The 13,116-nt window shown below is 36.3% G+C and overlaps 1 protein-coding gene across 1 annotated transcript in view; it reads left to right on the top strand.

The window, feature by feature from the left end:
• The window catches only part of RFC3 (replication factor C subunit 3), a 33,935-nt gene extending 21,376 nt beyond the window's left edge, over positions 1-12,559 (top strand). The window contains exon 9 of the mRNA XM_054506302.2: positions 12,362-12,559. Coding sequence (XP_054362277.1) covers positions 12,362-12,370 — 9 coding nt within the window. The 3' untranslated portion in view covers positions 12,371-12,559. The remainder of the gene's footprint in view (positions 1-12,361) is intronic.
• Positions 12,560-13,116: the final 557 nt, after the last annotated feature.

The following is a 13,116-nucleotide window of genomic DNA, read 5'->3' as shown; positions in this document are numbered from 1 at the left end:
TTTTAATTTTTATTGACCAGTTCGTATATGTTTTAAACCTGTTTACTTATTGATGGACCTTTGGGTGTCCAGGTTTTGATTATTATAAACAAATTTGCTCTGAATATTGTTGTATAAGTCTTTTTCTGGACTTAAGTAAATATGTAGGAATAGAATGACTGGACATAGGATAGGTGTAAGTTTAACTTTTAAGAAGTTGCCAAACTGGTGGGAATGCAAGCTGGTACAGCCACTCTGGAAAACAGTATGGAAGTTCTTCAAGATGTTAAGAATAGAGCTACCTGACAGCCCAGCAATTGCACTACTAGGTATTTGCCCCAAAGATACAGACGTAGTGAAAAGAAGGCACATGCACCCCAATGTTCATAGCAGCAATGTCCATAATAGCCAAACTGGATGGAGCTGAGATGCCCTTCAACAGATGAATGGATAAAGATGTGGTACATATACACAATGGAATATTACTCAGCCATCAGAAAGGATGAATACCCACCATTTGCATCCACATGCATGGAACTGGAGGGGATTATGTTAAGTGAAGTAGGTCAAGCAGAGAAAGACAATTATCGTATGGTTTCACTCATATGTGGAACATAAGCAATAACATGGAGGACCATAGGGGAAGGGAAGGAAATCCAAGGGGGGAGAAATCAGAGAGGGAGATGACTATGGACCCCAAGAAACAATCTGGGGTTTCAGAGGGGAGGAGGGTGGGGGGAGGGGGTAACGGGGTGATGGGTACTGAGGAGGGCACGTGCTGTGATGAGCACTGGGTGTTACACTTAACTAATGAATCACTAAACACTACAAAACTAATCATGTACTATACAGTGGCTAACTGAACATAATAAAACCAAAAAAACACAAAAGTTGCCAAACAAGCTTCCCAATGAGGTTGTACCATTTTACATTCCTACGAACAAAATATGAGAATTCTGGTTGTTCCTATAAAATTGGTCTCATTGATTTTCTGTACAGTTTTATATTTTATTGATTACCTTTTTATCTTTATTAATCCCATCCTCCTACTTTTGATTTAGTTTGCTCTTATTTTTCCAGAATCTTAATATGGAAATTTAGATCATTGATTTTAGACCAATTTTTTAATATCATTTAAAATTAAAAATTTCACCCTGCATACTGATGTAGCTTCCTCTACAAACTTTGATATTTGTGTTTTCATTTCCATTAGTTTAAATTATTTTTTAATTTCACCTGTGCTTTTTTTCTTTGAGTGAATTATTACTTGGAAATGTGTTAGTTTCCAAATAAGTTTTTTCCAGATACGTTTTCAGGTCATCTTTATTCTTGTTAATTTTCTATCATTTACTGAAAGGAATATTGAAATCTCCAGCCATAATTATGGATTTGTCTAATTCAGTTCTTTTGGGTTTTACCTCATGCATTTTGAAAGTCATTATTAGGTGCAAACATATTAAAGATTATTATGTCTTGCTGATGAATTGACACCTTTGTCATTATGAGATGTGCCTCTTTATTTCTGATAATACTTCTTGTGCTAAATCTACTTTATCTAATATATTTTTTTAACATATAATGTATTACTTGTTTTAGAGGTACGGGTCTGTGATTCAACAGTCTTACACAATTCACAGTGCTCACCATAGCACATACCCTCCCCAATGTCTATCACCTCACCCACCCCCCACCACTCCAGCAACCCTCAGTTTGTTTCCTGAGATTAAGAATTCCTCATATCAGTGAGGTCATATGACACATGTCTTTCTCTGATTGACTTATTTCGCTCAGCATAATACCCTCCAGTTCCATCCATGTCGTTGCAAATGGCAAGATTTCATTCCTTTTGATGGCTTCATGATATTCGTGTGTGTGTGTGTGTGTGTGTGTGTACCACATCTTTATCCATTCATCTGTCGATGGACATCTTGGCTATTAAGATAGCCTCTCCAGCTTTCTTTTGCTGAGTGTTTGCATGGTAGACATATTTCTTTTAGTTAAGGTCTGCTAGCAATGAATTCTCAGTTTTGTTTATCTGGAATATATCTTTTCATTTATAGAATTCTTGGTTGATTTTACTTTTATTTTTTTTTCCACAGCACTTTAAATATTTCATTCTACTACCTTCAATTATTTCTGCTAAGAAGTTGATTAAGATGTGTCAGGGGTGCCTGGGTGGGCCAGTCAGTCAAGCATCTGACTCCTGATTTTGGCTCAGGTCATGATCTCAGGGTCGTGAGATTGAGCCCTGTATGGGGCTCAGTGCTCAGTGCAGAGTCTGCTTGTCTCTCCCTCTGCTCTTCCCCCGCTTGCTCTCTCTCTCTCTCTAATAAATTCATAAAATCTTTAAGATGTGTCTTGACACTATTTTTCTTCGTATTTTCCTATTTATATTGCTTCATATTTGTTGTGATCCTTTGAGTTGTGGGTTTATGTATTTTATCAAGTTTAGAAAAATTTAGCTGTTTTCTTCAAATATTTTTCTTCCCTATCCTCTGAGACTCTAGTTTTATATCTCTGACTTCCTGATAGTGTCCTATAGAATCTCTTTTTTTCCAGGCCTTTTCTCACTGTCCTTCAGTTTCAATAGATTCTGTTGCCTTCAAGTTCACTAATCTTTTGCACATGCTTTTAAGACCATGCGGTGAAATTGTCATTTTAAATAATGAATTTCTCCACTTTGGAAGTTAAGTTTCATTTGGTTCTTTTTTATATTTTACATTTCTCATTCTGTTCATGATTTTTAAAAAAATTCTTAAATATATTAATAACCCTTTTGAAGTCTTTGATAATTCCATCATATCAGTCATTTCTAGATCTGTTTCTGTTGACTGATAATTTTTCCTGATCATAGGTCAGGTATCCTGCCTTTTTGTATGTGCATGAATTTTTACTGGATGCTGGCTATTTTGAATATTATATTGTAATGTTACATTTTGAGTATCTGAATTCAGTTGTCTTTAAAGAGTTTTTTTTTATGATTTTATTTGAGAGAGAGAGAGAGAGCGCTAATGGGGGGTGGGGCAGAGGGAGAAGCAAACTCCCTGCTCAGTAGAGAGCCCCACATGGGGCTCCATCCCAGGACCCTGGGATCATGACCTGAGTTGAAGGCAGACACTTAACTGAACCACCCAGGCATCCCTAAAGAGTTTTTATTTTATTTATTTATTAGAGCACATAAGCAAGCATGGAGGGTGGGGTGGAGGGAGAGAGAGAGAGAGAGAGAATCCCATGCAGATACTGGATATTGGATATTATCAGATATATGGTCTGCAAATATTTTCTCCCATTCAGTAGGTTGCCTTTCCATCGTATGTGGGACTCGATCTCATGACCCTGAGATCATGACCTGACCATATATGGTCTGCAGATATTTTCTCCCATTCAGTAGGTTGCCTTTTCATTGTATGTGGGACTTGATCTCATGACCCTGAGATCATAACCTGAGCCAAAACCAAGAGCCTGACACTCAACCGATTAAGCCACCCAGGCTCCCCTAAACAGTTTTGAACTTTGTTTTAGCAACAGTTATTTGATTAGCAGCTTGATCCCTTTTGCTGCTTGTTTTTCACCTTTTTTAGAGTAGTTTTTATCCCTAGTTGAGCTTTACAACTGAGGTATGATTTTTGTGGTGGTCTACTAAATGCCCTGGCAATCACTGAGTTATCTGTATCCTGGATCACCAGAAATCAAATGTCTTCCAGCCCTGCGTGAGCTCTGGTAATTTTTCAGCTTATAGTTTCCAACAGATCTTTTCCCAGTAGTTTTTTTTTTTTTTCTTTTGGTCTGGCTTTGTGGAGTCACACCCAATGCATATGTGGCTTAGTAATCAGCCAAGGATGCAAGGAAATCCTTATGCAGATTTTTGTATGCTTTTTCTGTATAACTCTTTCCAGATCTCTGCTGTGTGTATTCGGCCGCCTCATCCTCTGAATTCTGCTCTTTTCTCCAGCTCATTGTTACTACAGTTGTCTGCCTGGATTTGCCCTTCCTACCTGCAGGTGATTTTAGAGTTTATGTCATTGGTTTCTTTTTTCTTATGCATCACAGTCTTGCACTGCCTGCTGTCCAGTATCCATTATAGAGTTGCTATATATATTTTGTCTAGTTTTCTTGTTGTTTACAATGGGAGGGCAAGTCTAGGATCAGTTACTCTTTTATGTAGTGAAAGTCTTGAATTAAGAATTTTAACTGAAAGCCCTGATTTCTGTGTGTGAATCTTACACAGTTCTTTAAAACTCTGTGATTTATGTACTTTTTTCCCCAGGTAATTGAGATACAACATTGTGTCAGTTGTAATTTGTACAGTGTGTTGATATGATAAACATAATTGCCAAATGATTACCACCAGAGCTTTAGCTAACCCCTCTGTCACATTATGAAATTACATTTCATTTTTATGGTGAGAACATAAGATCTCAGCAACTTTCAAATATATGATACAGTATTATTAATTATAATCACTATACTGCACATTAGATCCCCAGAACTTACTCATTTTAAAACCTAAAGTTTATACTCTTTGACCAATATCTTCTCATTTCCCCACTTCTTAGCCCCTGATAACTATAATTTTACCATCTGTTTATATGAGTTTGGCCTTTTAAAATTCCATACAAGTGATGTCATACAATATGTGTCTTTGTCTTTTTCACTAGCATAATGCCCCCAAGGCCCAGCCATATTGTCACAATGGCAGTATTTCCTTCTTTCTCATGTCTGAATAATAATTCCATTGAATCACATCACATCACATCTTTATCCATTCATCTGTTGAGGGACACTTAGGTTACTTCCATGTCTTGGCTATTCTGAATAATGCCACAATGAACATGGGAGTGCATATATCTCTTCAATATCCCAAGTGAGATTGCTGGATCATATGGTAGTTCTTTTAATTTTTTGAGCAATCTCCATACTGTTTTCCATGGTGGCTGTACCAATTTACATTCCCACCGATAGTGCGCAAGGGTTTCCTTTCTCTGTATCCTCACCAAAACTGTTATTTCTTGTCTTTTTGATAATAGCCATTCTCACAGGTGTGAGGTGATAGCTCATTTGGTTTGGTCGGCATTTTCCTGATGAGTAATGATGTTGAGCATCTTTTCGTGTACCTATTAGCTATCTGTCTGCTTTAGAAAAATGTCTATTCAGATCTTATTTTTTATTTGGATTGTTTTCATTTTTGCTCTTGAGTTGTATGAATTCTTTATTTTTAGGTATTTGGGTATATATTTTGGATATTGGATATTATCAGATATATGGTCTGCAAATATTTTCTCCCATTCAGTAGGTTGCCTTTTCATTGTATTGATTTCCATGGCTGTGCAGAAGCTTTTTAGTTTGATGTAGATCCACTTACTTGCTTTTGTTGCTTTTGCTTTTGGTGTCAAACTCAAGATCTGTGTCAAGGAGGTTACTACCTGTATTTTTTTCTAGGAGTTAATTTATGGTTTCTGGTCTTACATTCAAATCTTTAATCCATTTTGAGTTAATTTTTGTTTGTGGTATAAGATAGAGGTTGAATTTCATTATTTTTGCATGTGGCTGTCCAGTTTTCACAACACCATTTATTGAAGAGACTGTCCTTTCTCCACTGTATAGTCTTGGCTCCTTTGTCATAAATTAATTGACCATATACACATGGGATTATTTCTGGGCTCTCTATTCGGTTCCATTGATCTATGTGTCTGTTTTTATGCCAATACCATGTTGTTTTATTTACTATAACTTTGTAATATAGTTTGAAACCAGGAAGCACAATGCTTCTAGCTTTGTTCTTCATTCTCAAGATTTCTTTAGCTGTTTGGGATTGTTTTGTGGTTCCATACAAATTTTAGGACTGTTTATTTCTGTGAAAAATGCCACTGGAATTTTGATAACCAATTGCATTGAATCTGTAGGTTTCTTTGGGTAGTATGGACATTTTAACAGTATTCTTCAAATTCATAAGCACGGATTATCTTTTGCATTTCTATCTTCTTCAATTTCTTTCATTAATGTAGTTTTCAATATACAGGTTTTTAACCTCTTGGTTAAATTTATTCCTGGTTATTTTATTCTTTTTGATATAATTATAAAGGGATTATTTTCTTTATTTCTCTTTCTGGTTTGTTATTAGTGTATAGAAATGCAACAGATTTTTGTGTATTGATTTTGTATCCTGAAACTTTCCTGAATTAGTTTTAACATTTTTTTGATAGTCTTTAGGATATTCTCTCTCTCTATATATCAGGTTATCGGCAGACAATGACAGTTTTATTTTATTCTTTCCAGTTTGGATGCTCTTTGTTTTTTTCTTGCCTAATTGCTCTGGGTAGGATTTCCAATACTGTGAAGTGGCAAGAGTGGGCATCCTTGTCTTGTTCCTGGTCTTAGAGGAAAGGTTTTCAGCTTTTTACTGTTGAGTATGACATTAGCTGTGGGTTTGTCATATATGGCCCTTATGTTGAAGTACTTTCCGTCTCTACCCTCTTTGTTGAGAGTTTTTAATCATAAATGGATGTTGAATTTTGTCATATTTTTTTTCTGAATCTATTGAGATTATTGTAGGATTTTTATCCTTTATTTTAGTAATGTGATATATCACATTGACTGATTTGCAGATTTTGTAACATCCTTGTATCCCTGGAATAAATGCTACTTGATTATGATGTATGATCCTTTTTATGCACTTTAAATTTGTTTTGCTAATAATTTATTGAGGATTTTTACATCTATGCTCATTAGGGATATTGGCCTATAATTTTCTGTTCTTGTGGTATCTTCATCTGGTTTTGAAATCAGAGTAATGCTTGCCTCATAAAATGAATTTGGAATAGTTCCCTCATCTTTAATTTTTTGGAAGAGTTTGAGAAATATTGGTATTAATTCTTTGAATGTTTGATGGAATTCACCAGTGAAGCCTTCTGGTCCTAAACTTTTATTTGTTGAGGGTTTTTAATTACCAGTTAAATCTCCTTACTAGTAATTGGTCTGTTCAGATTTTTCCTTTCAATCATGATTCAGTCGTGGTAGATTGTATGTTTCTAGGAATTTATCCATTTTTTCTAGATTGCCAAATTCTTTATTGGGTAAATCACAGATCTATTTGTCTTTAGGTTTTGTTACCAGAAGGTGATTGTGATCCTTTGGTGGAATCATGTTACCTTGATTTTTCAAGTTCTTTGAAGTTTTGCATTACTTTCTTTACTTCTGAAGTAGCAGTCTTCTCCTGTGGGCTTCACTAACTGCTTTTGGTATAGATTGCCATGATATAAATTCTGAAGCTATCCCAGAGCTCTTTTGGGTCCAACTGTCACTTCTTGCACCCCTCGGATAGCAGAGTTCTTAAGCTTTAAAGCCTTTTCTGCATCTTACAATCTAGCAGGCCAAGTGCTGACAGTTTCTCTTTTGTTTCCCAAAGGTGGTGCTAAAGCTCAAACTTATGGTCTCTCCCTGGCCTGCAGATTTGGCCAACTATGTGCATATTCACTATCCCCTTCCAAAGTTCACTCTAGCTGCCACCATTGGGAGCACAAACAGGTGGCCACAGGATAGGGAGGTTTGTATATGAGGTACACAGAGTGCTGGGGGTTTCTGTGGGGCAGGTGGGGTGATCCACAAGTGAGCCATTCCCAGCAGCTCACAGGCAGATTTTTTGATGGAATCTGTGATGCAGGTAGGATCTGAGTCCCTTACTATCATCCAGTAGTTATATTTGCAACTCTCTTTGTCTCTTCCTGCCCCCCAGTCATGTAGATCATGATTCTGTACAATAGAGAAAGGAGCCTCTTTGGTAGCATCAAGTACAGCTGGTGAAGCCAGGTGTTCACTCACATGCTCTTCTTTGCCCATGGGACAAATATGGTGAAGGAAGGTGTCCTTTTGGCCCAAAGTTGTGATGCTGTGGGGAGGGAGTGAGATGGATAAAGTCAAACTTACTGTTATCACTACAATGCACTGAAACTTGTATTTTTTTTTCTCTAGTGGAGTGCTAGAACTTTTTGGAAACCTGGACTTCCACAAAGGTTTTCTCCTCTTTAAGTGATTGTCTTAAGTTAATGTTCTCCAGGGGACTGTTTGATTGGAGAGGGCCTGGAGCCAGTTTATAGGCCACTGCAGGGTCAACACTGGGACCACGGACTATTTGTCTATTACTCTATGCACAGATGTGTGAATCCTCTAGGGTCCCTTGACCTATGTGGCTGAACCCCACAGCTTTCTCAAAGGCACTTCTGCCCATGGCTGCCCAAGTTTTGTTGTGGGTGGGTGACAAAAGTTGGGAGGTCGTAAGCTGCAATGCTGCTGATATTGCTCTCCTTTCATGTTTTTATAATATAAATTAAAATTTTGTTCCTAAAATTTGAAGTTGTGCAATATACATCACAACAAAAAGTCTTGCTGTGGTTTTTATAAAGTTCTGTTTTATATCCAGATATACCAGAGCTGAGTAATAGGAATTTAAGTGTTATTTCCAAATTATAGCACTCCAAATTGTGAAACACAGTTCTTAAGAAGTAAAAAAATCAACTCTTGGCAGCAATTTTCCTTGTACCTAGTTCTCAAGAAAAACATAATCGTTTCATATTTTTCAAATTGATGAGCTAGATTTCACTAGCTATTTGCCCTGGTTTCTTTCCTGTTTATAATTCCTATGGAAATTGGAACATTATCACAAGATGCTGTTTATCAATTTGATTGTGGTGTGCAAGACTTATAATAAATTACTTTCCTCTCAGTAGCTTTGCAAAGATAGTGGTCCCTATAAACCTTAGCTCATGTCTGAATTGCAGCCTAATGCTGGTTATAAACACTATATGGTACCTTTGTGGCTTGGTACCTTAGGTGCCTGTTGCAGCTATTGATTAGCTGATTGCCTGCTGAAATCACTGTCTCTTTAATACAGCAGCATGAGAAACTTCAGCAACTTCCTGAAGAGCAGCTGTGCAAAATAATGACTACTAGTAGGCACATAAAGAACTCCACACAGCCTTTCCAGGATAACACAAAGTACCTTTGTGTGAGGCACTGTACTAGATTCTTCATAGGCATCCTCTCATTTAACTCTCCTAACAGTCTCAGAGCTAGGCGTTGTTATCCTGTTTTGCAAGTGAGAAAATGATCCAGGCAGCTGAGCACAGGCTCCACTCTAATAAATTCAAAGCCACCAACTAAGAAATAGTCTTTCAATACTGCCCAACAAATTTACATTTCTCTAATTAAGTCTCCACAGTGTCTCTTTCAAAACTTATCTCCTTATCAGCCAGCTAACAACACCAAATGTATATGCATTCTATATTACTATATGTTCATCTGTATGCATCCTATATATTCTATATGTATTCATATTCTCAGATATAAAGAGAAGCTGCTCATCTCCTTTTAAGCCTAATCTTCATCAATTTTAGCCTGTCTCTAAAAACCTGACATCTGTCCTTTCTTTTTCTTGTATTTTCAGTCCACTCAAAAGTAGATCCTTGCTTTGATTTTGATTTTCCTAATATCTTATTATTAAAGTTTCCAACATACAGAAAACTGAAAAAAATTGACAGTGAGCATTCATAAAATATTTTACAGTGAAATTTAACTATTTACTTTGTCATATATCTATCCCTCCCTCCATCGTTCAGTCCTCTTACGTTTTTGCTGCATTTCAAAGCAAGTTACATCAGTACATTTTCTCCCAAGCCTGTTAGCATGTATATCATTAATAAGCTAGTTTATTAAGGGAAGAAAAATAACATAATGGGCATAATAAGCAAACAAAAGGATGAAAGAAAATTCTTTGTATTGGACAAAATGATTGTTTTCCTAGAAAAATTCTAAATAACAATTCCTTTGACAAATGAGTGAATTTAGTAAGATCATAAGATATAAAGTTAATGTATGGAAATCAATTTAGTAATAGTAAACTATTGGAAAATAAAGTTTAAATAATTGATTCAATTTATAATACATCAGAAAACCCCCAAAATAATATGAAATAAATTTAATAAATGATCTTAAGACCTGTATATTAAAAATAAATTGTTAAGAGAAATTAAATAACATGATATAAATGGAGAAATTTGCCTTGGATTTGAGGACTCCAAATATCAAGATGTCAATTCTCTCCAAAGTGATCTATGATTTATGTTGTAATTATCATATGTTACATCTACAACCTTATATAACTTATAGTACAAAATTATTTTTGCTTAAACAAAAACAGTTCCAGGTACTTTAAAAAAAAATTAAGAGCAGGGTGCCTGGGTGGCTCAGTCAGTTAAGCATCTAACTCTTGATTTCGGCTCAGGTCATGATCTCAGGGTTGTGAGATCGAGTTCTGCGTCGGGCTCAGCACTGGCGTGGGGCCTGCTTAAGATTCTCTCTCTCCCTCTCCACCTGCCTCTCCCTGCTCCCCCCAAAAAACAATAAGATAATAAGAGGAAAAATAGATTTTAACATTTACTATTTACCTTTTCTGAAACTTTTTCCCCCTTAATATCCAGGATTCAGTCTGTTTTGCTTTTCATTGAGCCAGAATAATTTTCTATAGCATTTTTTATAGTGTAGGTCTAATGGCAGATTCTCTTAGTGTTTGTTTTGTCTTAGTTTTTTGAAGGACATTTTCACTAGATGTGAAATTCTAGATTGACAGATTTTTCTTTTATCAGTTGAAAGTTGTTGCTCTGCTATTTGATGACGGTGATGATTTTTTTTTTTAAAGATTTTATTTATTTATTTGAGACAGAATGAGAGAGAGAGACAGAGCACATGAGAGGGGGGAGGGTCAGAGGCAGAAGCAGGCTCCCTGCCGAGCAGGGAGCCCGATGCGGGACTCGATCCAGGGACTCCAGGATCATGACCTGAGCCGAAGGCAGTCGCTTAACCAACTGAGCCACCCAGGCGCCCCGACGGTGATGATTTTAGTAGCTTATCATTCATTTCCGGAGCTCAGAAGTCCAAAATAGGTTTCAGTGGGGTAAAATCAAGATGTCTGCAGGGCTATGTTCCTTCTGGAGGTTCTAGGGGAGAATCACTTCCTTGCCTTTTCAGATTTTAGAGGTTGTTTGAATTGTTTGGCTCATTCCTTTTTCCTTTATCTTCAAAGCCAGCAGTGTAGCATCTTCAAATTTTTCTCTGACTCTGCTTCCATCCTCACATTTTCTTCGATTATCTCCCCAGGTTTATTGAGATATAACTGACATATAACACTGTAAGTATATAATATGATGACTTGATACACATATATATTGCTAAATGATTTCCACAATAAGGTTAGTTAGCCATCCATCAACCACATTTTTTTTTTTGTAGTGAGAATATTTAAGATCTATTCTCTTAGCAATTTCCAAGTATATAATACATTGTTAACTATATTCATTATGCTGTATATTAGCTCCCCAGCACTTCCTCATTTTATAACTGGAAGTTTGAAGGAAGTACCTTTTGACCTTCATTATTTGTGATAAGTCCTTGGTCATACATATGTGTGTATGTCCTTGTCCTCATATGTGTAATTTCAGTTTTCTTTGCCTGCTTTTAAGATTTTTCCTTTGAAAATTGTTTTATTATTATTTTAAAAAATTTTTTAAATTTATTTTTATTTTTATTTTTTTTTTAAAGATTTTATTTATTTATTTGACAGAGAGAGACACAGCAAGAGAGGGAATACAAGCAGTGGGAGTGGGAGAGGGAGAAGCAGGCTTCCTGCCGAGCAGGGAGCCCGATGAGGGGCTTGATCCCAGGACCTGGAATCATGACCTGGGCTGAAGGCAGACGCCCAACAACTGAGCCACCCAGGCGCCCCTGTTTTATTATTTTTAATTGTGGTAAAATACACATCAAATTTTCCATCTTAACCATTTTTAACAATACAGTTTAGTGGTGTTTAGTACATTTTACATTGTTGCAACCATCACCACCATCCATCTCCAGAACGTTTTTCATCTAGGAAAACAGGAACTCTGTACCCATAAAAAACTCCTCATTCCCCTTTCTTAGCCCCTCACAACCACTATTCTACTACCTGTCTTTATGAATTTAACTACTTTAGGTACTTCATGTAAGTGGAATAGGACAGTATTTGTCTTTTTGTGACTGGCTTATATCACTTAACATAATGTCCTTAGTTAACTATTTTCTTAACTTTGGATTTCAGCATCTAACTATGATATGCCTGATGTTGTTATCTTTGTAATCACCTTAGGGTTCATTGATCTTAAATCTGTAAATTTATATTTTGCACCAAATTTTGGATTATTTTCAGCCATTTATTTATGAAAAAGTTTTTTCCAACTCATTCTCTTACATGTCTCCTACCAGGAATCCAATTACACATATATTTGACTTGTTGCTGTTGTCTCATAGATACCTGTGTCTTCATTTTTTAAAACATTTTTGTCTCTTTGTTTTTCAGATTGGATAATTTCTCCAGCTCCTTTGTCATCCTGATTCTCCCATTAGGACCATCCAGTACATTTTTTAAGATACTGTATATTTTAGTTCTAGAATTTCTGTTTTGTTCTTAAATTAACAATGTCTATTTCACTACTGGTATTTTCTCTTTTTATTCATTATAAATGTATTTTCCTTTACATCCTAGAGCCTGGTTATATACAATGCATCAAGTTCCTTTTCTGTGAATTTCACAGTCTGGATCCTTAAGAGGCTGGTCTGTGTGGGTTGTCTTTTCTCTTTATAATAAGTCCTGTTTTCCTACTTCTTGGTATATTGAGTAATTGTGAATTGTACCAGAGGTTCTGAATGATTCAGGCATTAGCCACAGGCTCAGGCTCAGGCTCTCTTGTTCTCTCTTTTCTGAGATTGTCTCTATTAACTTTCTAGCAGTTGTGGTTACCCTAGTCTTCTAGTTCTTCAATCAGTAAAACTAGGATTTCCATGAGGTATTAGATACCCATCTTAATGTAGACCAGGGCCTGCTCTTAGTAAAAGCCCTAAAAAATAGGAAACTCTGCCAGTGCTCTCTCCACATCCCAATGGTTGACTCCCTTCCAGTTGCTGCTATTTTTCTTCTCTGCCCAGCAACTGCTTCTTATAGTTTGTTCAGTGTTTATCATTGTCATCTACTGGAAGGTTGGCCTGATAGGAGCAGTCAGCCAAACCAAAAGCAGAATTCTTTCCCGTTGTTTGTAAATATTTTCAAGTCTCTCC

This window comes from Mirounga angustirostris, unplaced genomic scaffold, assembly GCF_029215605.1.
Source record: "Mirounga angustirostris isolate CCGP_5_RB_7025 unplaced genomic scaffold, mMirAng1.0.hap1 SCAF_3, whole genome shotgun sequence".
NCBI lineage: Eukaryota > Metazoa > Chordata > Mammalia > Carnivora > Phocidae > Mirounga > Mirounga angustirostris.
Note: the sequence above shows the minus strand (reverse complement) of the source record. Positions and strands in the feature narration are given on the sequence as shown.